Raw genomic sequence first — 27,253 nt, 5'->3', positions numbered from 1 at the left:
GAACCAATATGGTCCTTAAATCGTATCGACAACCTCAAATCATGATACGAATCGAATCGTTGTTAAAACGAATCGTTACACCCCTAGAGCGTTCTGTTCTACTGCTCCACGCCTGTGGAAAGCCCTCCCTGAATATCTGAGGGCTCCAAAAACAACTGATGCTTTTAAAAAGGGACTAAAAACATACTTGTCTTTCAGTCAGTCTTTCAATGTTTAAATTGCTTTGTGTTGATTTTAATTTAATTCTTAATTGCTCTAACTACTTTATATTTTTTCCTCCCCTTGTAGCACTGAGATTTTTTTTTTAAATGTATTATTATGTATTATTATAATAATGTGCATTAGTTTGTTATGGCCATTGAAAGGAGATGATCTTATCTTTAGACTAATTATGCCATATCTGGGCAATGTATGGTTACCAGATTATACCCACATGTGGCCCAAACGTGCTTGCTATGTGTGTTCACCCCAGCAAACCTGTCAACAGAAAGTCTTGTCTCAAGACTCTATTAACAGCCTTCTGTCAGCCGGAGAGTTGGACTAAGAAAGCCAGAGAAGAGCAGGAGTAGAGATGATAATAATAAAAATAATAAATCTTAGTTGTGTATATTTTAATTTTCAGACTTCATTTAGATGTTACACTTTGTCTGACCAGTACAATTCCAACAAGTGTTAATTTACCAAGAGAAAAACAATGGAAAATCACTGCTTCACTTCATGCTGATGATAACCTTGAAATGGATACATTCTCTGATCTCCTGCCCATGAAGACAATCCCCTCAAACCACACAATCGTAAGATTAAACAACAATAAGTAATATAAAATATTAAAACATAAAATGACAAAATGAATAAGTTACGAATCAAACAACTAATCAAATGATTATACAATTAAAATGTAATATAAAACAAAGAAAATAAATTACAATATATTCATATGTATTTATTTATTTTTACTATCAATGTGAACTGTATTATTACTATTGTGTTATTAAACGTATTACATCAATACGTTGAACTTTGAATGCTGTATTTTTTCTATGTAAATTTCTGTGCACTTCTGTGATTTTAGACTCGGCAGAGAGTGAACGGGACTTTTATTTTGTTTTTGATATATGATGTCATAAGGCCGTTCTACGCTCCTGCATCTCTTGTGATTCGGCTGGAGAAAGGTTTGTGTTTTAAGCGTTTAAAGCAATATAAACTGTTCAAATCTTAGCAGAATGAATGATTGACGATTAATATTAATGATGTGATATGACGTAGGATGAAGATGTAACACTGCATAGCTTTGTTTAACATTGATCAGCGTTGTGTGAGTAAAGTAACATAATGAAACTCATGAGCAGAAGGAGCGTCTCATTTTGCTCTTTATCGTGAATCAGTTCAAACATGAATTTAATCTCTGGCGAGAGCCGAGAGAACCGGAGCGTTTGACTCTCCGAGTCAATTGATCCGATTGATTCACAACAAATGATTCAGTGATTTGAAGCTCAGAATTTCTATCTCTACAAATCATTAAATAAATGTGACTAATATATTAAGGGTCTGTATAATTGGAATTATTTGGCATAATTTGCTGTATAATTGGCATTATTTGGCATAAATTATTGGCATAATTTGCAGTGTAAGTTTTGAGTGTTTTTCCCCCCCTAATCAGGTCATTTAGGTCTATTAACTGTCACTGACTGATGAATATTTATATAATTTTGGCAGAAACAGAATTCAAGAATACAATGTTCTTTAACAGAAATAGGACACACATTTAATTGATATTTCAGTAATCCTCAAAAGCTGACCATCAGAATTCAACAACTGACCAACTAATAATATATTATCAAACCAATAGGTGTGTTTACATGGAGCACTGTAATCGGTTTAGAAGTCCAATCTGAATGAAAACGCTCCATATAAACACTTCAGTCGGAATAAAAATGCCCAAACCGAATGAAATTGTAATAGGTTTGAGGGGGGTGGGATAAACCTTTTCATGAACCTATCAAACTAAAAAATTTAACCATGTAAATGACCTGGCCCGATTACTTTTGAGTGTGTGTCCTTATATGACATGATACACAGCACACACCGTCACCGACTGCGCGCCGCACTCACATGCAGGCTATAATGTTGAGAGGAAAGTAAATTTTTCTGAGGGGTAAAATTTGTATTTCGTTAGACGTTATGAAGATAATGTTGCATAATGACACAGACATAGCCTGGCTACATCCTCTCATCTTGACAGCGTTTGTCCCAGGCAATTTTTACTTCAACTGCACCTGACAGAAGAATTTATTTTTTCTGAGATACACTTTACAATAAATAAATATTTTTTATAAAACCATATAAATCCTGGTGGCCGTTGAGAGTTGCTATGGCATCCGCGAACACATTCCAGCTGCTGGAGAGGACTGAGCATCGACATTTCTGATGCGGCAGACAAATTGCTCTTTGATGATTGCGATTGAAAGTCAGCATGTAAACCCCAGAGGCCTGTTGCATGAAGCTAGCTGAACAAACTCTGAGTTTCAGAGTAGGTTTAGAGTTGACAAATCTAGATAAATCCAACCTGGTTTAGATCAAGTTAAACCGTTTCTCAAAGCTTGTTATAAACTCTCTGTCAACTCCGGTTTAATCCAGAGTTAGCGATTAACTGGATTGCGTGCACCTGAAAGTGTGACGTGTGCGGCAAACAGCCAATTACAGTGTCCGTTTGATTCACTTCTCTTCTGAAGATTGAGAGATCGATTTGAAAATAATCATGAAATTGCGTTTACAAGGCAGAAATAAACACTGCTGCTGCAGTGACAGTTTGAGAAGCAGCGTAATGAATATCTGATATCATATCGCATGTGAATTGATGTGAATCAAAGAAATATGCCTAATAATTATACACAAAGAGTTCAAATGAATACACGTTGTTTAAAATAATCATGAATACAAGTTTTATATTTATATTCATTTTTGTCTACTTGTCAATTAATATAATAATTATATGAATATAATCTATAAAGTTTATAAAAAATATAAAGTTTAAGATAAGCAAGTTTGTCTCTAACGGTTTTTTCACTATAAACTGCAAATTTGGAACGAGAGATACAGGGGCTGTGGCTTTATTGCATCTTTACTTGCAGCTGATTGGTCCAGTTTGGGTTTGCGATCTCTAACCCAGAATAAAACCTGCTCCAGAGTAGGTTAGCCATGTAGTGTAAGTTACCATGGTGATGAACACCGCTAAAAACCAATCCAGCTTCTTGAGCCCGAAAAACCAGTTTGCTCAGTTTGCTCAAACTAATCTTGAACTTACCTGGGTAGAAACTGAAACCAGCTTTGTGGAACAGGCCACTGATCGGTTTAGATAACGTCTCATGTAAACAGTCCACTAAATCTTTCAATCGGAATTATTTTAATTGGAATGACAAAAAAGTGTGAATGTAACTGGCTAATGTCTAAAAAATATTTTATTTTGGTGTGTGATGTATTTATTATTTCAAATAAAAAAGGAGTGAGGAGGAGAAAACCACGTGTCAAAAGGACTTTAGATCCTAGACCTCGATATTACACAAAATGAGGTAACCGAAGTGGTGTTTTGCTTATATCAAAACTGCATCTAAAGCCCTTTTCAGACGTTAATAGTTTCTCTTGGAGTCTTAAGGTATTTTCATCATTTACAGGGGCTAGTCTGTGGATCTGTGAAATTCTGGTTTCGGACGGCAATAAATTCAGTGTTTTTCTCCCACCACCCGCATAAAAATCTGCCATACCTAGTGTTTTTTGACAAACACCAAAAAAAATTATACTACCGATTGATTAAATAAATGGTCATGGAAAAATATTCAATAGCAATTATTTTTATGAATTAAAAGTCTCCAAACATTTGTTTTTAGATTAACTTGATTGAATTAATAATAAATCAATCGATTAGATCTCTTTTTGTTTAAATCTGTTTTCCTTCATCTAAATTAGTTTGGGTTCATATGTTCCCTCATTTGAGTGGGAAGATTTTGAGGGATTTCTTAGTGGGTATTGTGTAACAAATAAAACGTTTAAAATTGTTGACAGAATATATCCTGAGGAACACATTAGATATGAGATCTATCAATGTCTAATGTTAAAATGAACTGAAACCTCATCTTAAATCTGCTGTACTTACTCAATTCAAATGAACATGACTTTTCAAAAAAAAATTATATATTGATTTGTTTTTGTCATTAGGAAAATGTTACATTCATCAAACCATATGAAGTAATTCAAACCAAAATGTTGCTCATTTTCAAAAAACTCAGTTAAGGGATAGTTCTGCCAAAAATTGAAACTTGATGTTTATCTTCTTACACCCTGTGCATCCAAGATGTAGGTGTGTAGTAGAACACAAATTAAGATTTCTAACTCCAACCCTTGCTTGTATAATGGATGTCAATTCTAATTAGACGCCATTGACATGCATTATACGAGCAACGGTTGGAGTTAAAAATCTTCTTTTGTGTTCTACTGAAGAAACAAACACACCTACATCTTAGATGCCCTGGGGGTAAGCAGATAAACATCACGTTTTCATTTTTGGGTGAACTATCCCTTTATACTTCACCCATAATTGAATTTAACTCATTTAATTAATTTAACAATTAGGTTAAGGGTTGTGATGCCCTTTAATTTTAAGTTCAAATTTCAATTGTTATATTTCAATTTAAACTTATAAGATGTGAAACTGTGGCAAGTCACTGTTGAAATTTAAATAAAAATTAAAACTATCACTCTCTGTCCAGTGCACTGAACTAGGAGAGATTTAGCTTGGATCTATTTTTCTTTCTTTTAATTAATTTCATCTTAAACAGGACACACACACAGAAAAACTCCTGGAGAAGCGACTGAGATCCATGTGACACTATTATACAGATGGCATTTATTAAAGAGGAGAGTGAAGACATAAAGATGGAGTTTATTAAAGAGGAGAGTGAAGACATAAAGATGGAGTTTATCAAAGAGGAGAGTGAAGACATGAAGATGGAGTTTATTAAAGAGGAGAGTGAAGACATGACGATTGAAGAAACATTCAGAGTGAAACATGAAGAAACTGAGGAACATACAGGTTGGTTCTCAAAGCTGAAATTATGATCTAATATTCTGCTGGTCCTGCTTTTGCTGGCAAAACAGCCCTGACCCATCGAGGCATGGTCTCCACTAGACCCCTGAAGGTGTGCTGTGGTATCGCAAAACAAGATGTCAGCAGCAGTAAGTTGCAAGGTGGGCCTTCATGGATCTGGCTTGTTTGTTCAGCACATCCCACAGATGCACATGGAAGTGAAAAACTTATTTAAGCTCAAAACATTGACGCTCCACTTGTAAAAATGCTTTACTTGGCTGACAAACCTGCACTTAACAATTGATCAGTTTGTGGTTCCTTAAATTTTTCATGAGCAGGTACTGTCATTGGCACATGATTATTTGCTCTGGAAAACCAAACCAGATGATTCCACCAGCCCCTTTAATCAGGGCCGTGCACAGACATTTTGAGGGGCAGTGGCCCAAACCAAAAAAGGGGCATTAAGGGGATTGAGTATCATCTTAATGTAGAGAATGAATAACAAACCTTTTACAATCATACTGTAAATACATTTGTTAGGCTTTAGAGCTAATTAAATTTGTTTTTCTAATTATTCTTCCAAAAAAAATGATTCTAGGCTAATTTGATCTCTTTTCTATTTTACATTTTTGTTGGAGATTTAAGTAGAAATGAGAATCACTAAAATTATTGAATATATTTTGAGACAAAGGTATTGTTTATGGTATTTGGGGTAAAAAGGCATTTTTAACATGATGATAAACAGCTGACTGACTTCCATTTGTTGACATGACATGGTTAAGATTCAGCTGGTAAATATCTTAAGTTGGGTGTCCATCTTAGAGATAACATCCTATTTATAATAAAAATATGATAATAATCATATAATACAAATATATTTAGTTGTTACACCGATAAAACTTTATTAAATTATTATGGGATCTCAGTGTTTTCAGATTATTTACTTAAAAATTAGTTTCTGTATTTTAAAATTATTTTTATATTACCATTTTAATATTTACTGAACAATGGTTGATTATTTTATTAATCAAAATAAACTGAAAATACTGCAAACGTTGCTAGAGATTTTTTGAAAGCATTAACGTTTTTGAAAAATTAGCACATTTTTCTAAGGGTGTGCTTGTACCCTGATACAACTTATTTATATTTATAATAGCCTTTTTTACCTTTTTTTAAATTGTGTATACGATTAATATGGTTTAAATAAAATATCATAAATATGACATGTTATAGATAATAGTATTAACTCGTAAAATTGATTATAATCAGAAATCTATTTTACAGGAGTTAAAGAGTGACAAACTGTCAGCAATATTCAGTATAGCCAACACTATGGCGATTTACCCGCTGGCATGCTGGAGCTTTGAATCCATGTTTGCACTGTTGAAACAAACAAACTAGCTACTAATTCGTGGATCACCCACTGTCTGTATGTGGATTGTAGTTTGTAGCTAATATTCTTCGACATTCTTTAACTGCCCTCTGCACAGAGAGCGAACACCACCGCAGACTTTGAGCGATGCTGCGGAGCGAGCAGGAAAACACGGAACGGATTTTTAGCGTAACAGAATGCTTTTATGGGAATCCTCTGAGGGTGAGGGAGGGAAGAGGGCAAGAGGGGCACCTTAGCCGATGAGGGCAAAGGGGCAGTGGCTCTAGCCACCGGGCCACCCCCCTGTGCACGGCCCTGCCTTTAATCCCAGTTCCTGTCATAGAAGAACCTTTTGAGCATGTCATAGTGGATTGTGTTGGTCCTTAATTTGCTTAGGCATTGTTTTTTTAAATTAAAAAAAAACTTTATTTTTATACATCAAAACAAATCCCAAACAATGAACTAACATGAACTGACCAACACCATTGAGTCAAGCAAAGAAAGGATTAAAAAAGTATGTAAACAAGTACAAAGCAGAGGTGTGGACTCGAGTCATGTGACTTGGACTCGAGTCAGACTCGAGTCATGAATTTGATGACTTCGGACTCGACTCGACAAAATGTACAAAGACTTGCAACTCGACTTGGACTTTAACATCAATGACTCGTGACTTCACTTGGACTTGAGCCTTATGACTCGAGAAGACTTGCTACTTCCCATGAAAACCTCGGGTAATTTTTCTTTCACACGGCCGCGCCGCTCTCAGTGTATCTGCATCTGTGAAAAAAATCTGCACCTGTATGCATGCAGAGAGCACGCGCGCTGCCTCCACGACATCCAATCACTGTAGTCCCGCTCATGGTCCCGCATTGGTTTGATTCGACAGTATCCATAGCTACCAAGTCCGCGTATAACACGTGACTTTGGGCTTTTTTTTATTGACAAGTCGCGGTAAAAAAATCTCGAGTTGCGGGTCGCGTTTTTTTGGGCTTATTAGAAAAAGTGTGGTTGCTTGTTAGGAAAATATGACAAGCAACTTCGTTTCTTTACATTTATGGTCGCTGTTTTGTCCAAATACATTGCATGACACTGTCTTCTCACAGCTAATAGCCATTCAGTGCAACGAGACAAGTGCTGTATTCATTCGTCCTCATACATCCCGCCTCCTTCATCTCATTGAAGAAAAATCGCGTTCAACGTGCAGGCATGTGATATGATGTTATAAATGTAGCCTAATGATAGTTTGTAGACGTAAATAGACGTATACATTTTATTTTTATTTTTATTTTTACAAACAATGCAACCAGCAGAGATGTACAGAGATGGAGAGGAAACAGGGAGGTGAGCCACCTAATTTAATTTTAAAAATATTTTTTATAATGTAGGCTATTTATTATGACAGGGTATTATCAAAACAGAAAAAGAAACAAAAGTATAGACTACTAATAATAACAGTAGGTATAGTTCGAATGTATTTTTACGTTGCTATATTGCAGCGCTCCCAGTGTTTTCCTGTGCATCAACTCCCAATCATAGACTGTGAAAAAAAGTGCATATTAATCCTGAATAGTAGCTTTGTGACATTAGTAATTTTCAATAGCCTACTATTTAGGGCAGATTGTACATTGAGATGCAGGGCTTATCCTTTTTTCGGTTTATAGTGTGCATGTTCACCACTGCTCCTTATATGTGTGCAATAACTCCGACTGGAGTTACAATATTCCTTCACGTCACTTTTTCTCTTTTTCCATCTCCAAACCTCTTCTGCTCACAGTCTTTATTGCAACTTGAAGAATTTTGTAAAATCCCATCTGTATTTGCTATTTAAACTCCAAGAGATTACAATTTAATATGTTGCAGGTTCATTTATTGATAAAATATTGATCATAAATTATACTGATGATAATAAATAAGATAATAATATTGGGCTTGTTTTGGGCCCCCCACCCCTCTGTATTCTTCATACCTGAGAAGAATATGAAACAGATGTCAGAAAATCCCTTATAGCATCACATGTTGTATTTGAAACTACTCTTTACTCATATCAATGTTGTTGTGTTAATATTCATTGTCTATTATACACTACAGTAGACGATAATATTTCAGTTTCAGTGTATGCAATTATTAGGAATGTTTTCACTGCTTCAAAAGTCATAAGAAAGCCCTTTCCCTCCAGAAACTGAAGTCATATGCTTTATAGCAGTGCTTTTCAAAGTGGGGACAGGGACCCCCGGGTGCCGCGAGGGGACGCTAGGGGGGCCATGGCAAGCTGGCATAAAAAGTATAGCAAAACAAAATAATTGAATAAATTAAATTATTAAAGTAAACCAAATTAATCCAAAAATAAGCTAAACAATATTCCCATAATGGCCCTAAGTTTAGGCTAAAAGGACCCATGTCTATTTGAAAGTTGAACTGTGAGGTGCAATATGAGGTCAGTACAGTACAGGACTGAAGCTGCTGTGCATTGTTCTAGTGCAATATGCTGTTGAAATACAAGCATTTTCTGTAAAAATTTACATTTACATTTCCTTTTTTCTTCTTCTTCTTTTTACACTGCTTAATGTCATTGTATAAAAAGAGTTTTAAATAAATACAAATCTTACAGACATACATGATTTGTATAATTGTTATTTCTGTGGTAGGATGACTTGAAGTGACTCGAAACTAAAATGGTAGGACTTTGGACTCGACTTGAGACTTGTTGGCTTTGACTTCTGACTCGACTCGAGACTTGCTTCATCTTTGACTCGACTTGACTCGGGACTCGAGGGCAAAGACTTGAGACTTACTTGTGACTTGCATAACAATGACTTTGTCCCACCTCTGGTACAAAGAGTTGAAAGAAAACATACAGCATTGTGAAAATCAAACAACACAACAGCAAATAAGTAAAAGTTACGTATTGATCATTAGTTTTAATGCATGTGGCTTTATCCAATTAATTGTTATAGTTTTTTTGTGCACAGGTGCCCTAGAATGAAAAATCTAATTAACCTTACTATAGTGAAATAAGATTTCAGTACATGGACATCACATACTGTGAGTCTAAAACACCACTGCCTCCTCCTTAATATGTAAATCTCGTGAATGGAAAAACACCAAGGAAAAATACGATTCTCAACATAACGCAAACCGTGATGCAAGCGTTGGGGATCATTTATATGCGAATAATCGGGACTGCATGTAAACAAGACACTCGAGGATAGCAACTCTCATGACACATTTGTCATTTTCAGGCTGTGTAGGGTACGTGAGGACTTTTCATATGTCAACAGTCATGGTTGAGGTTTATTATAATCTGATACTACAACAATTTACTTCAAAATCGTTCGTTTGTTCGGTCCATTTCAAGAAAGCTTCGCTCAACGTCTTAAACTGAAGAAAGGGGCAACTGTATTCCTGCAAGCAGTAAGTAGTGATTTATCCACTTATTGACTAGCTGTTTAAACAATTTCTGATTAAATTGAAAGTTTCTTAGAGAGACCGCATTGTCAAGATGACGCAAGATGCTAGTACAGTAACAATAGGAAACTCCAAGTACCATACAAAACTAAATAGTGTGTCTAATGACAAAGGTTAATATTATTTTGGATTACAAAATATAACTGTAGATACGTTGCTTACAGATCATTCACTCGATCCTTCTAGCAAACATCACCTTTTCCACCATATAAGTTAAAACGACAAGAATCATTGGACAAGGTTATTCATTTTGTAAAGCTATAAGTTATATATTTATATTTTTGAGAACTGATGTAGGCCTATGATGTTTTTGCATGCTTTCAGAATACATCACAGTCACTACGTAGCCTACATTGTGACTAACGTTATATAAACATGCAATATTGTTGACGAAAAAAGACAAGTCTCAAATGTAGACTGAATGACACTTTAAGCAGAACATCTCAAATGGAGATTGCTGAAATGCAGCTTACTTGTTTATTGGTGTTTTCATATCATCCGCGTGCGAGAGAGAGCTCGCATGCATATGGTTGCCAGATTGGAAATGTTTAGGTAAAACACTGGATAGTGTACGTGTTCTTTTCACAGAAAAGCTCTGTTTGGGGGATTTAAATTACTGAAATCTGGCAACCACAAACATGCAAACTCTAGCGCGTGGATGAGCTGAAAAAGCATTTTTCATGTTAAATACTTACATTTGATTAATAAATTCAGTTATAATAGTAAAAACACTATAGGCTGTTACCAATCAAATTAAATAATTTAAACTGCAAAAAATACAGCTGCAATAAATAATGTTATAAGATTGATGTTCTAAATAAAAATGCTGTAACATTACCTGATTGCTTTTCAATTCCAAGGATAGAGGACTAGGATAGGTTGATTATGTGAGTTTTGCCAAATTTGTGAGCAAGCTGAATTTGCTTAAAGGAAATCTCATTAAATGTGACATCCGTAAGGCTACAGTGGCAAGCAGGTAGGATATGGTCAGGTGGTCCGGTGATGGCTAACATTTTATAAATGATTTTCCGGTAGCAAAGACCCGACGTAAGTTGAGTGGATTTTTGGGCATGGATTGTTATTATCTGTGTTTTTGTTGCAATTTCTCCTCTGTTGCTGCACCGTTAACTACTTCACTTAGTCCTTCAGAACTTTTTGTTTCTCATCCAAATGTCAAAAAGCATTTGACAATATTAGTACAGTAGCGCTGTCATATCTGGCTATAACATTACATAAGCCCCATTTCCACCACAGGAACTTTACCCAGGAACCAGGAACTTTGGGTGGTACTCGGGTGTGTTTAGACCACAGGAACCAGGGTCTAAATGAAGTTCCGGGTAAATTTTTCCCCCTCCAAACGGCCCTGCTCGCGAGGTAGTACTTTTTCAAAGTTCAGGAACTTTCGAGGGCGGGACTTGGGCGCTGAACATGCTGATTGGTTGAGCTCACGCAGCCTTTTATTTCAACAGGCATTTTTAAAAGTCTTTTGCGGTCTACGTTCAGTAAATATCAGTCTGATGGCGCGTGTTCGTCTAAGCCATCTCACGTTCAATGTCTGTAATAGCTGATAATAATATACATTGTCATTTTAAATCTAGCTTTAAAAGCTTTCTGAATATGCTGCTGAATCTGCATATTAGTGCTCTTTTCTGTCGTTGTTAATTACCTCTTTAGTAAACCTATACATAACCAGCAAAAGCAGCACAGCTTGAATCTCTTCCATACTCGTTATTAATTTTTTTTCACCATGTAAACGACCTGACCGATTACTTTTAAATGTGCGTCCTTACATGACGAGACAGCGCGCACCGCGCTCATGTTGACAAGAGAAGAAAGCTCATTTTTCTGAGGGGTAAACTTTTATTTCGTAAGTTATGAAGATAATGTTGGAGTAATGACACAGCGTATATTGCCCCAGGCAGTTTTTACTTTAACTGCGCCTGACAGAAGAATTTTTTTTTCTGAGATGACTATTACACTTTACAACAAATAAATAGCTTATATAATGCCATTAAGAGTTGCTATGGCTACAGTTAACACATTCCAGCTGCTGGAGAAAACAGCGTTGACATTTTTGATGCGGCAGACAAACTGCATGTGACAAAATGATTGTGATTGAAAGTCATCACATGTAAACACCAGATCGGTTTAGATAACGTCTCAGTCGCGCGCAGTCCTACATCACTGGACTAATCTGCCTAATCTTCTCGGAACTTTAGATCGCGGTCGAAACGCAGACAGCTGCAGGTCTGGGGGGGAGAAAAGTTCCTGTAAAAAAGTTCCTGGTACAAATTGTTCCGGGTAATTTTGGTGGAAACGGGGCTATAGACTATAACACGGTCACACTTTTTTTTTTTTTTGCATTATTGGGACGAGTAAAATTTACATAAGTGGTTTCAACAACCAGATGTATTTAGACTTTAGCATTGACTGTAATGTGATCCAGACCACCTCCTGAAGTGGCTTTTAGTATTTTGTGTATTTTTTAATGCTTCTGTTGTCTTCTGTGTTCAGACTTGAGTTTTGTTTGATACATTCAAGAACCGTGTTTTCTTTGAGTAGGTAAAATTAAAGGTTCGGTTTCATATAACTGACTGACAAAATTGTATACATGAGGATGCTGTGAACAGTCAATGCACGTGATATCGAATTTCACTGAATTGATGACATGATAATTGTACAACACCCATAAAGCTTATAATCCCACCCTTAAAGCTTGTAACATACTCTGCAAGAACAAAGAAATGTGTTCGTTTTCTCGAGAAAAGCAGGTGCTGATCATCTGCGTTTGTCCGCATTAACCACACCCACTTTAAATGTATGCCCAATCACACAATAGTTCTCGGACATCCCCAAGAAAAAAGTTCTGCTCAGGCGATGTGTCGAGGAAAAGCTGTGAGAACTCCCAAACCAGGGCTGCGAGAACAAAATTACCTCATTTTGTTCTCGCACCCCTTGGAGCGAGAACTTTTTTCTATGTTCTTGTTCTGACTGTTGAGAATGAAAATATAAAGATGTTTGTTGGTTTTTTTACTGTTCTGGTTTTTGTCTCTTCAAATAAAAACACATTAAGTGACCCAACATTTTATTTGCATTTGTCTCTTTTTGCCTTAGACCTGACGGTGCTGAAAGAGGAGAGTGAAGTACTGAATGCAATGGAAGAGAAAGATCAAATGAAGAAAAAAGATTTCATAACAAGGGAAAAACCTTTTAGTTGCTCACAGGCTGAAAAGACTTTGTCACGAAAAAAGGCTAAAAATAAGGGAACTAGAAGTCATTTTACCTGCCAACAGTGTGGAAACGGATACACTCTAAAAAGCAGCCTTAACAGGCACATGAGAATTCACACTGGAGAGAAGCCTTGTACCTGCCCTGAGTGTGGAAAGTGTTTTGCTCCTGGTGTAAGCCTTAAAAGACACATGAGAGTTCACACTGGAGAGAAGCCGTACACATGCTCTCAGTGTGGAAAGAGTTTCTGTATTAAAGCACACCTCAACAGGCACATGACAATTCACACTGGAGAGAAGCCTTACACCTGCCCTCAGTGTGGAAAGAGTTTTGCTCCTAGTGCAAGCCTTAAAAGACACATGAGAGTTCACACTGGAGAGAAGCCGTACACATGCTCTCAGTGTGGAAGGAGTTTCAGTAGTAAAACACACCTTAACAGCCATGTGAGAATTCACACAGGAGAGAAGCCGTACACCTGCCAACAGTGTGGAAAGAGATTCTCTGTAAAAGGAAGCTTTAACAGACACATGCGAGATCACAATGGAGAGAAGCCTCACACCTGCCAACAGTGTGGAAAGAGATTTAACCGAAAAGCAAACCTCAAAGTACACATGAAAATTCACACTGGAGAGTGAGGAAAAAGTTTCAGTTAAAAACAACACTTTGAAGACCACATAAGAATTCACACTGGAGAGAAGCCGTTCACCTGCCAACAGTGTGGAATGAGTTTTAATCGAAAAAGGAAACCTCAACCGGCACATCAGCACATGATTTGAGAGACTGAATAATGTGTTGATTATTGTTATGGTATTAAATCACCTTAGAGGCCTGAATCCCCTAATGATGTCTAGTGACTCGAGAGGAGTAAAGAAGCCAGAGTCAAGCCTGTGATCTGTGAAGCCTGTCAATCAGCCGAATGAAGAATTTACTAGATACAATTTTACATGTCAACCGAATTATAAATCTGTATCAACTAAAACACATAAAACTGTAGGCCTGCACAAAATATAATATAACTAACAGATTTTTGATTCTAAAGATACAGAGACTTGGAGATCAGGCAATAACAGCTATTCCACAGTCAGGCCTAAAAGCTAATAACACCTGTCCTGTAGCTCTCACGCTGTGGTTCCAGTGCTTTACTAAACTCTCCCTTAACCCTTCTCTTTGAAACAAATTCATACAACCCCATCATTTTACCAACAAAGAGAAGTCTTATCAGACTGGAAACTTGAACGATTGCTAAATGAACCTGATAAATGTTTGCCTTTTTGATTTTAACTGATTTTAAACCAAGCATCAGTTTTATAACAATTTTACAATTAAAATGATACATTGATAATAATTAATTACTTTACCAGAGAACACAAATTATCTTAAACAATCCTTAAAAACATTTAAAGTACAAATAAAAACATCTAACATCCTGTGTCCGATTATTTTATAGTTGTGGATCAGCGGCAGAAAAAGCACAAAATCCAAAAACAAACTCAAAACATACCAATCATGGGGAACTGGGAGACACAGTACAATGATCTGACACAGACTTAAAGCCCAATTTGCACGGGACTAGTATTACCTCTGGTGATTTGTAATAATTGCAGAGAATGTCTGTGATCTTAATCCCATGCGAATCGGCCGTGTCTTTCTGTAATTTGTAAAGTAAAAATTCCCCCGCAAATTCCCAACCATATTTTGGCAAATATTCCTGTGATAGTAGTCCCGTGCGAATCGGCATCCGTGATTTGGTCAGGATTAGGCGGATCGTATAGCATTTTTGCAAGGTTATTTTCCCTTTGAGCATTTCTATCTTTATCTTTCACAAAGAATGGAGGCTGCATTCATAATGCGCACCGTTATGAATTCCCGTGCAGCTGAACGGATTATACTTTCACTTTAGAATCAATTTGGGAGTAAACTGATTGAATGGAGTGTTTAATATTAACATCAATACTATTCTTAATGAAAAACATAACAGAACATGACAAGATCCTTTAAATGGGCGCTTTTACATTTAGCATTGAAACTGAATCATCCGCCATGTGTCAGCTTCTCACGTGTGATAAATGAAATCTGATTCCTGCCGCTGGTCTGTGCTCAGTTCATGACGTCTGTTATCTAACTGAATGAAATTATGTTTATTTATTAGTATAAAATAATCAAAACGATTACGATGATGAAATTGAACAGGTGTTCCTAATAATCCTTTAGGTGAGTGTATTTCATCAAGGGACTGCTGAGGAAACTCGGGTATTCATTGAATGACGGGCGGCCAACGAGAACCTTTTTACTGTGAGGCGCAACTCCTCCAGATGTGGATAGGAGGGAGTATTTATTTTGAGTGTTTATAGTCTGTATGAAATGCCTTGTAATTTTATATTACCGGATTTGGGTAGTCTTCTAAATCCATAATTCATATGTTATTAAAGTGCCAGTGTGTCACTCTTAATAGTTTTGTTTTGTCCAGGCACTTTGTGTCCAGTTCTGGTTTGGCTGTAACTTCCAAACAAGCCAAGAATAAATGGAATAAACTGAAAGACAACTACACGGTAGTCTGCCTGTGTACTGGAAGAACCTTCCTGAGATTCATGTAATGACTAGCCTGCAATGAACTCAAACACTGATACAGTGCATTAAACGTTTACTTTGAGACTGTGAATTAAGGCCACAGTGGCCACTTGTTTTCTCATGATCATGACTGAAGTTCTTATATCCATGACAAAATGTTGGTTTTCTTATTACTTTTGTTCTGGTTCTGCTGCCTTTAGCATCAGATTACTATTCAAAAATTCTTTTTAAAGGTACTTTGAGTCGACCCACTTAATGTTTTGTCATTAAAAAAATTATACAGTGATGTTTTTATTGGTTGGGTTGGACAGCTTTCTGAGCAAAATGAACTTGTGATTTGATTATATCAATTAATGCTATATTTATTAAGAAACAGAAGCAACCTAATGGTTTTTGTGCATATTTTACTCTTCTTTTCATTAGTCTATAGCAGTCCTAGGATAAGGTAATTTAATTTGTACTGCTGCAAGAGAACTTTAGGTGTTTTTTCTGAGATCTTGTTTCTGTAGTAAATAAATACACACAAGTAAAAAGTTTAATCTCATTTTCAGGAGTTTAGGAACCCACCCACATGAAAAGGGGTTGAGGCTGTTAGTGTGGCCACAGCTACCAGTCAGTGGTACAGTGCCATGGATGCTGCACTCCAGGCGGCAGCACTCAATTAGTCCACTCAATTTCACCCATCCAAGTGCACACATAGAAGTGAATATTGAAAACACACACCCTGAACACTAACACTAATCTGGAGCTGTGGGCAGCTGTATTTGCTGTTGTGGGGAGCAGTGGCCTTATCTCCTTGGCCGTCAAGAAAATGGTACGCCAGCGTGTCTTCAACATGCCAAAGGTGCGCTTGATAATGTTCCTCTCCCTTGCGTGATGCCTGTTGTACCGGGCTTGAACTTGACCTTCTTCACTTCTGAACTTGACCTATTTCAAAGTCATGAAAGTAATAATTTACTGTGTCTTCTGTGAGTGTGTTTTCTTACCTACGACAGGCTGGCAACCCGACCGAGACTTTGCAGCGAGTCCTCCGAACCCTGCACCACCCCACTCACAGCAGGTGCCTCAGAGGATCTCCGCATGAAATTGTGGAGGACACATTCACACACCCCTCCACAAAATTAGGGTGAACCTCTATGAGGCGATAATACATCCTCCACTGAGAGGATAGGATCCCAAAGGCGTTCTCCACCACCAGACGAGCTCTGGAGAGGCGGTAATTGAAAACCCGTTTCTCACAGGGAAGGGTGCGCCCAGGGAATGGCCTCATGAGGTTTATCCTGAGGGGAAAGGCCTAATCTGCCACAAAGACATGGGGCTGGGGTCCTCTGTGGTCCGCTCCTGGGAGAGGATGGGCAGGTGGCAGATGGAGGGTGCCACCAAGGAGTGCCTGGCCAAAGGCTGAGTTGGCCAGTGTTCCACCATCACTCGTCCGCCCATATCCCCCGACATCAATGACCCTAAAGCAATATTTTGAATCCACAACTGCAAGGAGAACTAAAGAAAAAGTTCCCTTGTAGTTGTGGAACTGGGATCCGGTGTTGGGAGGGCCTTGATCAGGACGTGCTTTCCATCCAGTGCTCCACAGCAGAGCTGGAAGTTCCACCTCTCCTCAAAACCCTCCGCGATGGACCTCCATTCAGCCGTGGAGGGCACAGCCATAAACTCGTCCACCAAGCAGTCCCAGATTGCAGTAAACCACATCTGGGACAACCTGGCAGACAGTGGAGACACCAACACGGAAGCTGCTAGCAATGGTCCTGAAAGAGTCTCAAGTGGCAAGATATCTGAAAGAAAGAGAACGAAAAAATAAATACAAAAATTAAACATTGTTATAAATGCAAATTGCTATTCCATGTGAGCAAACACCAATGTATAATACATTACAATACTGTTTTTTTAAAAATATTTTTTTACAGTTAAACAAGCTTGATAAATGCCCTTAATTTAGAATTTGCTCTGATTGCTACATTGCAGACACAACTATTATTCAATATTATAATGTATATTATATTATAATATATATATATATATATATATATATATATATATATATAATTTAATTATATAATTATATATTATAATATAACATCATTTAAAACCCACTTTGTTGTGTTTCAACATTTTAAAATTGAATTCAATTTCCCATTTCATTAAACGTATTACCTCTTTGCTATTTTCGTATCAGTCATTAATTACTTGTAATCACAAAATATTAAATGATTCACTGACCGGAGACAGATGGACAGGCGCTCTGCAGGTGGAATGCAGCGCATGCAGTTGGTATCCTGGAGGGAAATCCTCTCACCGACACGGGACAACAGGTCATCAAACTGCGATCGGCTCAGTCGGAAGTACCACTGAAAGCAGCCGTCATCCAGGCGCAGCTCTTGGAGAAGTTGATGAAATTCACCGAGCTGGGTGCGCCTCTGAAGGATCTGATTGACCCAGACATGGCGCCGAATGAGTCTACGCCGCTTTTCAGCCTTTCAAAGTAAATAAAGCGCAGCTAACCTTGAGCATTAAACAACTATATTATCGCCTGAAAAAGTCTTCAAACAACGTTTTGTCACACATTAACAGTAGTATTTTTTACAGAAAAGACGTCAAGTGACCCAGTCAAAATGATTAGCAGAAGCCCCTCCTATGACGTGAATTTGCGTCTGTTGTGTAGTGAATGTCACACGCGAATGAAGAAAATGGATTCAAAATGTTAACGCGTCCAACTCATAGACAGTAAAAGAAATTGACAGAGCGACTTCAAGGGCGGAAAGTGAGGTCAATTAGAGGCACTCACTTCCTGATGGCTGAGCATACTTCGCAGGCTCAGACTGAATTTGACAATGTAGATGTGACGTGAGCAACCTGTCTGACAGTTGTAGGTCTTCTAGTAGTTGTGGAAAGTGAAATCTGAATCACGTTGTTTGGCTCACTATGGGCTTCTCCCCTTTCTTCTCCCTTGACTTTATCAGACTTTATGTCTCCACGTCCCCCCGACTGTCTCATAGACAGTAAAAGATTGTTTCTGAGCGTCTCCACCTGTCTATACAGTAATTTCTCAACTGTGCGACAGGGTCGCGTTGGTTATGACGCAATCGTTAGCCTATTTTTACAAAAACAGCTTCTACGGGGCGATAGTGTAAGATACAAGGTAATGGAGCCTTTTATGCATTGTCGTGTTTCTTTATAAATAAACAATGGACAAATGGAGTCTTTAAACGCCTCAGATGTAAAGTTATTCACTGTCAAAGTGACTCAAAAATGAATGGGAGTCAATGGGATGCTAACAGCAGGTGATGGCTTGGTTAGCAATGGCCGCCCCTATGGGTGGAATGCATTTTGAGTGCTAGATTACCCCCTTGGTCCAACTTTGCGTGATTTACTTGTGTCATTCGTGTGCGGTGTGAAAGCAGCATGAGGAAGATATATCCAGCTGCAGCACCGCAGAACCAGACCTTAGGGGCGGGGCTTAAACAGTCATATTTGCGCTACACATACACATGATTTTATTTTGTTAAATATAAGCTGTTTTCACATGGATTTTGATATCCATGTGATGTGATATCACATGGATATTATTGAGCAGCCTACTAGGGATGCTCATTTAGGTTAATTTTCCAGACCGACAACCAATGCTTATTAACCCTCAGAAAAACTTCATTTAACATTAATTGGTCCTTCGTGGAAATTTTGTTATCAGAGCACATTTTTGTTTTTTTAGGACATTAGGAGACCAGCATGTGCGTGCTTGTAAAAAGCAAACGTTGAGGAGTGTTTCTCTCTTCCCCATGTTGTCACCAGCGCAGATGGGAACTCAGCTTTGTTTTTTCTTATGGTCCCTAGCATGGTCAGTTTGCGTCTGAGAAGCTCCTGGCCAAGGGCATAGGATGTGAAATAATTATCACATGTTATTGTGTGCCCTTGGAGACCTGCTGACATGTCCAGGACAGCACGCATGGCCTGGTTCTTCTCTCTCTGCCCATTAGATGGCTTGCCAGTGTAAATCTGCATGTTAAGGGCATACCTAGTTCTGGTATTGCATGCTGCCCAAATTTTAATCCCGTATCTGACTGGTTTAGATGGGATGTATTTCTTGAAACTACAACGTACTCTAAATGGTACCAGGCATTCGTCAACTGTGACTCCTGGGCCTGGGTTATACATAAGAGGGAGACGTTCAACCCATTTATCCCAGATGTTTCTAACTGCAGCCAGTTTGTCCTCTCTCCAGCGGTTAGGTCTGGTGACTCTGTCATCAAACCGGATAACCCGTGTCAAGGTTTTAAAATTGCGCAGAGACATAGTAGCTTGAAAAACTGCTCGCCCTGTATCCGCATCCCACAAGCTGCTTGTGGCCTCGTTGTGTGAACGGTACACCCCAGCCAGCAGGAGCAGACCAATGTAGGCCTGTAAGTCACATGTCCACCCAGTCTACCTCTTTCCAGGACTGCCCAAACACATGTTTTTCCTCCAAATTGGTCATATTAACCAGTGTCTCTATTTTCCTGAGGAAAAAATAGATCAAAAGCGGACTTGATGTCATCCACATGGGAACATGCGAATCTCGTTGGTCCAGGAGTCATTTTTATCACACATTCTGCTGATGCTCTCCCTGGTGTCTGAGTGGGTGTAGCTGCACTCAGGGTGACCTCACCATTTTTGGAGATGTAATTGACTTCAGCCGGAACGTCTTCCTCTGAGTCTTCTGCATCTGTGTTCACATAGTCCTCATCAAACTCTATATTATCCTCTTCCTCTGGTTCAGAGTCTTGTTCCAAGGACTCCTCCAAATCCAAGTCTGGCAGGTCTCCTTCATCCTCACTGGATTCCAGTAAAAGCTCCAGAGTCTGTGCTGCAGTAAACCTCTTTGCCATTGTGCTGCTTCAGAATGAACTCAAAATGCAACTGTCCCTGAGGTTAAGGAAGCATGCAGCAGACAAGTTTTGTTTGTAAGAAACAACAAATCTTGCAGCAGTGCTTGGATCTGATTTTGAAGTGTGTGTGTGCGCGTGTGTGCGTGCATGTATGTATGATCATCACTATTGGAGAAATAAAAAAATAAAAAAGCTCTGAAATCTATTAAATTCCCATTAATTCCTATGGGTGGACATTTTTGTCCACAAAGGCCCAATTAAGGAGTTGGCTACTTTTTTTTAAAAGTTTGCCACCTGAACAAAAATTACATTGACTTGATTAAACAACATTAAGTGGTTGAAAAAAACAACAAGTCTTGTACCACTCAGATTAAAGCTACACTGTGTAACTTTTTTAGTTTATTCTTAGCTAAAATCACTTAGTTCTTTCAAAAATATATGTGTTCATTAATGTATATTTACTTCTTTCAAGTAATAATGCATTCTCGTAATTTTATAATATACCATTGAAAATACATACGTGTTGAGGGTTCGGATGGCGGTCGCCATGTTGCTCCTCCATCTTGAAAGTACATTTGCCAAAGAGGGACATACCCGTAAATTCAAGCTTCGCTTTTAGCGTTTTTACTCTCGATGGCACCGTGTCGAATGTGAAGAGGAGGATTGCTTGAGGCTGCTATAGGCAGGATCACCAAGGAAGCGGAAAAGATAATTAAGACGGCAACGCAACAGGCAAATCAACAAGACAAATGTAAATATTGGAGTGGCCTTTCCAAGATGGAAAGAGCTCATGAGGAGCAACGATTTTAAAAAGAACGCCGACGTTGCCTGCTTTCTTCTCGACAGGTAATATTAATTCAGCCTATTTGTGTATATTGGAAGTTTTATTGTTGCTTGGCTAATTATATCATGGTGTGCTGTGCATAACACTAGAACGACGTCTAGGATAGTTTTCCTCGCGTCAATGATGAAAAAGTATTGTTTACCTTATAACATAAATCCGTGTTCTATGATGGATAACATGAGATTAATATTTTAATTGCATTATAATTTGTTTGCAATTAACAATGCTAATGCTAGTGCCTCACGCTAGTGATTTCGTACAATATACAGAATAACGATAGCACTGATAAAAGTTACTTTACTAAGATTAGCTTGCATTCGTCTGGGAACCTGATAGCTGATGTTAGCAATGAAATGGTAAAAAATAACGAAAACGTAAAACTATTATTTATTTTACATAGATTAATTTGATCATAGATCATTTGGCAAATTAAATAACTGCAAATTATAATAGTTTTCAAAAGTAACCTCATCACTTGAAGCAACACTCACCGAAGAGGTCGAACTGGAAGCCATGACTAAATCGGCCACCGTAGGAGTTGAAACGAAATCGAAATTGAGAGGAACAGAAACTATTATTCACTGGATGGTCATATACCTTTTCACCACTAGATGGGGGAAAATATCACACAGTGGAGCTTTAAAGTCATTTTACACCCCTGTAAATTGGCTCCTAATCTCAGATAAATAAATATAAATGTACCCCCTCTACAAAATAGGGGATTATTCAGAAAACATACCCCTGTGCCATTTAATATTTTGATTTTAATAACTATTTATGTTTTTGTCACTCTTTAGATAAAAATATTAACACAATCAAAAAATTGAGCCGGGGAAGTTTCTGAAATTTGGTTGATTTGACACAGAATGACCCTTCTCAGAAACATCATACAAACTGAATGTGTTAGCAGCACAATCCAATAATGATAAAGTGATAATATCTCTAATGACCTAATAACTGAACTATATTGTTACCCTCAGATGAGCTTGATGGGTTGGAAGAGATGGATCGAGATGAGGAGCTGTGCTCTAAATTAAAGCCCTCCTGTGATGCCCAAACACAGTGGTCAGACCTAGAGATGGAGGACCACACCTATTCAAAAGGGCCAACCATCACCTGCAGAGCGAGTACTACACTATCTCCAGAATTATCATGCCCTGTTGCAGATCGCATTTTGAAGAGTGATGGAGACTCCCTCTTGTATACAGGGATTCCACTCATTGCTTTTCACACCCTTGTAACCTGCCTACAACCATTTGCCTCTACTTCATCCATGCCTGTTGCAGACCAAATCCTAATGACCTTAATGAAACTAAGGCAAAACTTTGTCATGGCTGATTTAGCACGACGATTTAAAGCGTCGCAGGGTCAGGTCAGCAAGACTGTTGGAATCTGGATAGACAATGTCTGAACACACCAAGGATCTTGTTATCTGGTTGCCTCGTGAAACAATCAAAGCTATGTTGCCCGAAACTTTTCAAACACAACCTGTGTAATTGACTGCTCCCAGACGGTCTTACAGAAAGCCAAAAACCTGGACTCTAAAAGTGAATCATACAGCCATTACAATGCCAACAACACTGTGAAATATGTAGTGGCAATTTCTCCCTCTGGAATAATCATGTTCATTTCAGATGCTTATAGTGGCAATTGCAGTGACAGGTACATAACAGAACTCAGGGTTTCTGGACTATTTGCGTGCTGGAGATGAGGTGATGGGTGATCGTGGTTTCACAATAAGGGATTTGCTGGAGGAGCTTAGAGTGAACTTAATCGTTCCAGCTTTTACACGCAAAGGATGTCAACTGACCAGCGAGGAGGTAACATACATGGCGCATTGCTCACGCCCGCATTTATGCTCAAGATCTGTGCTGGTCTAGTGAATTTAAGAGGTGAGCTTATTTCAAGTTAAAAGTGAGAATGAGAAGACATTTATTATTGCATTACAACACGCACACACACACGAACGCACGCGCTCACACACACACACACACACACACACACACACACACACACACACACACACACAAAGTAAATGTATCTATAAAGCAAAATGATGTCCAGATAACCAGCTTGCAGCTCTGCAGCCCAGGCACATCATTGTCAGCTGGATCTGGAAGAGTAAATGTTAAATAAAATGGCTTACATTTTGTTATAATGAGTATCAACAAGTATCTCTCCCATTAGTTCAAACCGTAAAAAAAATGTTTTCACACACCTGGAGGTAGTGTCCACTTGGCCCATTGGGAAGGATGAGATACTTCCCATCACTTAAGCATCTGATGTCACCATTTGGCCGACTAAGAAATTCTGCAAGTGACATGGCACTCTTTAGGGGACACTTTATCTCAAGAACCTGTGTTGAGTCCAAAATTCCATCAGGGCTGGCTCCAAACCAGGGATGGTCAGGACACACCAACAGGCCTTTCCTCTCCACAGTGTGCCCATGAGCCTCAATGAGCTGTATGGCTATGTCCTCATTTTCTTTTCCATATCTAGTTGCAGTATTTCCAGTAAAGGTGGGATTCAACTTTTGTGGGTTGGTAGTGCTCCGTTTGAGGGCTCTCTGCTGTGCTCGCAGTCAATCTCAGCTTCCTTGCATCATGCCAAAGTTGTGATACACTCTTTATCTGAGTCTCTTCAGTCAACTTCTCCATCTGAGCAGACCTTAGTTGAATATAGGTCACATAAAAAGTTAAGACACTTCTTACGGGTTAGTGCTGTTCCGTGTTCTGTATGTGGTATATGTAGATTCGCACTGGCTCTGATAAGACTCATTGTTCTCTACATCTAGTTTGTAACACAACTGAAGGAGACCATCTGTCTGTAGATTAAATAGTGGAGCATCACAGAAGAACTGACATAAGTTTTAAATTCTGAGTGATCCTTGAAAAAATTGGGGGGTGCTTCTGTGGTTGACACACTTAACAGATCTGATGTTGATGAGCCTGGATGAATGTGGTCTGGTTAATGACGTTTGAAATGAATGTGCTTCACCTTTTTCTGCTCTACATTCTGCCTTGTGCCTGCATTCCACTTCCTCTGCACATCAGTACACGATATCCCTGTCTTTTCCTGTCTGACTGCATTCTCAACCTACATTATAAAATGTCCCATTATAAAATGATAAACTCAGCAGTTGCACGTTGATTCAATTAAATTTACATTAATTTGTATGTAAAATCCACATTTATTTATTTGCCTTTCACAATACAAATCATTTAAAAGCAGCTTTACAGAAAATGCATGTCTACGTTACAATTTAGAGTGATCTTTTATCAAGAGGTGTCTGTGTCCAAGTAATGTCTTTCATAAATGTGAATATACATAGGTCTACTATTCATACAGTTAGCTGATACAGAATTCATACATAAACTGAGATTATTGAAGTAATGAATACATGTATAACAACAAATAGGTTATAATAAAAGTATTAAGATGTAACAGGCAAACTGATATTACAAAACTATCCTAAGTATCAACTGTGGCAGATGGGGCGTGGTTCAGTGAGGTCTGCAGCGGGAGAGAGAGGCGGGAGACGAGCGGTAAGTGAGTGGGTTGGAAACAAACTATCAACACCTGTCTCTCGTTCCAGTAATTGGCACGGGGAGAGTATAAGAGCCCTGGAGAGACGGAAGCCAGGGAGAGAGAGAAGGACTACTGACGTGTCCCCCAGAGTTCCCAGAGTTCCAGAGTTGAGCGTGCACTGTGGTGCAAAGACAAAGTTACCTTGAGTTTACCAATAAAAACGTCAGTAGTCCAGCCGACCCCTGTGTCCTCTTCCTTACCCTACACACGATCCTCTACACTGGTGCCGAAACCCGGGAGGAAGAAGGACCCGCGCCGCTGCCATGCAGGCAGCACCGTCCTCCACGGCATTTGCGGACATCATCACGTCCCTCGCGGTCCTGCACCGTGAACACCATCAAGCCCTGCTGGACCTGCGCACGGATCAAGAGCGCCGCTTCCAGGCGATTGTCCAGGCCCAGCAGGAGGACCGCGAGAGGTTCCGGAGCTGGACGGAGGTTCCCGCCGGAGCCACCGGGCAGTCAACCGTCCCTTTGACTGTCCCCCTGCACAAGATGGGACCGCAAGATGACCCGGAGGTCTTCCTAGAACTGTTCCAGAGATCCGCGGAGGCCTGCGGGTGGCCCCACGAGCAATGGCCGATGCGCCTAATCCCCTTACTGTCTGGAGAAGCCCAGGTGGCTGCCCACCAACTTCCGGTCGCGAACCTCCTTGTCTTCGACGATCTGAAGCGGGCCATTATCCAGCGGGTTGGTCGGTCGCCCGAACAACACCGCCAGCACTTTTGGTCTCTGGACTGGGGCAACGCGGGCCGGCCCTTCGCATTGGCCCAACAGCCCTGGGACTCCTGCCGCAAATGGCTCCTGGCCAAGGGAAGCGACGTGGATGAAGTGATCGATCTGGTGATACTGGAACAGTTCATCGCTCGGCTGCCGAAGAAGACGGGCGAATGGGTCCAGTGCCACCGACCTACGTCGCTGGACTCGGCCATCGATCGTGTGGAGGACCACATGGTGGCGTGCCCAGGGATCGGCGAAAATACCACCACTAACTCTCTCTCTCTCTTCCCTCCCCTTCTCTCTCGGTCGAGACCACCAATTCCTCCTCGGGCCCCGCCCCGGGGCCAAAGCTACTTTGGGTCTTCGAGGGCTCCGCCCAGGGGGGCGGGGCCTATGGCAGGCGGAGGAGACAGTGTTTCTGTTTCTCCGCTCTCTCCGCGCCAAGTCTCCAGCCCACTCCCCGCCACCGAAGCGGCGGGTAGGTCTGGGCTGGCCTGTTGGCGTTGCGGCGACCCGGACCTTTTTGTTGACCGGTGCCCAGTGATGGAGGTGGGGATGATGGTCCGGGTCCCGGACGCTCCCCAGGTCATGACTTTCCTCTGGAGCAGTCCCAGGATGAGACATTAAAACACGCATTTCAGCAGGTCCGTGCAATCGATGGCCAGTCTCTCCGACCTGCTCTCCCGCTCTCCTATCCGTATTTTGCCATTATAAAAGATTGGTTGTATCGAGTGACCCAAGACGCTCAGACAAAAATAGTTACAACCCAATTGTTAGTTCCAAAGAGCCGCAGGGAAATGCTTTTCCACGCGGCTCATACGAATCCTAAAAGATTCGTTCACAAACGTAACATCACTACACTTGGCCTACCTTGTATCATATCTGGAGCTGGGCCTGACATCATGTGTATTAAAGGGTTAGTTAACCCAAAAATGAAATTTATGTCATTAATGACTCACCCTAATTTTGTTCCACACCCATAAGACCTCTGTTCATCTTCGGAAAACGGTTTAAGATATTTATATTTAGTCAGAGAGCTTTTCTGTGAAAATGTATGCAATGTATGCATGAAAGTGTATGCACACTAAATGTCCAGAAAGGTAATAAAAACATCATCAAAGTAGTCCATATGTGACATCAGTTAGTTAATTAGAATCTCTTGAAGCATCGAAAATACATTTTGGTCCAAAAATAACAGAAACTACGACTTTATTCAGCTTTGTCTTCCATCCTCAAATAAAGATACGAACGGTTATGAATCAGTGTATTGATTCATGTTTCGGATCGCGTGTCAAACTGCTGAAATCCTGTGACATTGTCGATCCACCATAACTTGTTTTTGTAAATATTATTTTTTGAACGCACTACAACCTAACCACATGATGCAGCAGGCAAGCAGGGAGCGCTAACGTAGACAGTCGTGAATGAACATGGAGGGCACTGCCTACACAAAGTTTCCATGGTAATCAGTTACTAACGGATCACACAGCGCGCCCATTCTTGCCTTGTACCTGC

The 27,253-nt window shown here is 39.5% G+C and overlaps 1 protein-coding gene and 2 pseudogenes across 2 annotated transcripts; 2 read left to right on the top strand and 1 right to left on the bottom strand.

Annotated features, from left to right (window-relative positions):
* The first annotated feature begins 1,115 nt into the window (after positions 1–1,115).
* LOC137049349 (gastrula zinc finger protein XlCGF57.1-like) lies at positions 1,116–15,969 on the top strand. Of its 2 annotated transcripts, XM_067427879.1 has the most exons (3): positions 1,116–1,172; positions 4,833–5,086; positions 13,032–15,969. In XM_067427879.1, exons 2-3 carry the CDS (start codon positions 4,894–4,896, stop codon positions 13,778–13,780), a joined length of 942 nt encoding a protein of 313 aa, XP_067283980.1. In that variant the 5' UTR covers positions 1,116–1,172; positions 4,833–4,893; the 3' UTR covers positions 13,781–15,969. The 2 variants fall into 2 exon arrangements, with proteins under 2 accessions (XP_067283980.1, XP_067283981.1); XM_067427880.1 differs by lacking the exon at positions 1,116–1,172 and having other exon boundaries at positions 4,981–5,241.
* A 1,241-nt stretch (positions 15,970–17,210) lies between these two features.
* LOC137049043 (piggyBac transposable element-derived protein 4-like) lies at positions 17,211–20,776 on the bottom strand (annotated as a pseudogene).
* A 1,658-nt stretch (positions 20,777–22,434) lies between these two features.
* LOC137049042 (uncharacterized) lies at positions 22,435–23,891 on the top strand (annotated as a pseudogene).
* Positions 23,892–27,253: the final 3,362 nt, after the last annotated feature.

Source organism: Pseudorasbora parva, chromosome 20, assembly GCF_024679245.1.
Source record: "Pseudorasbora parva isolate DD20220531a chromosome 20, ASM2467924v1, whole genome shotgun sequence".
Lineage (NCBI taxonomy): Eukaryota > Metazoa > Chordata > Actinopteri > Cypriniformes > Gobionidae > Pseudorasbora > Pseudorasbora parva.
The sequence above is the reverse complement of the archived record's forward strand: the minus strand, read 5'-3'. Positions and strand labels throughout refer to the sequence as shown.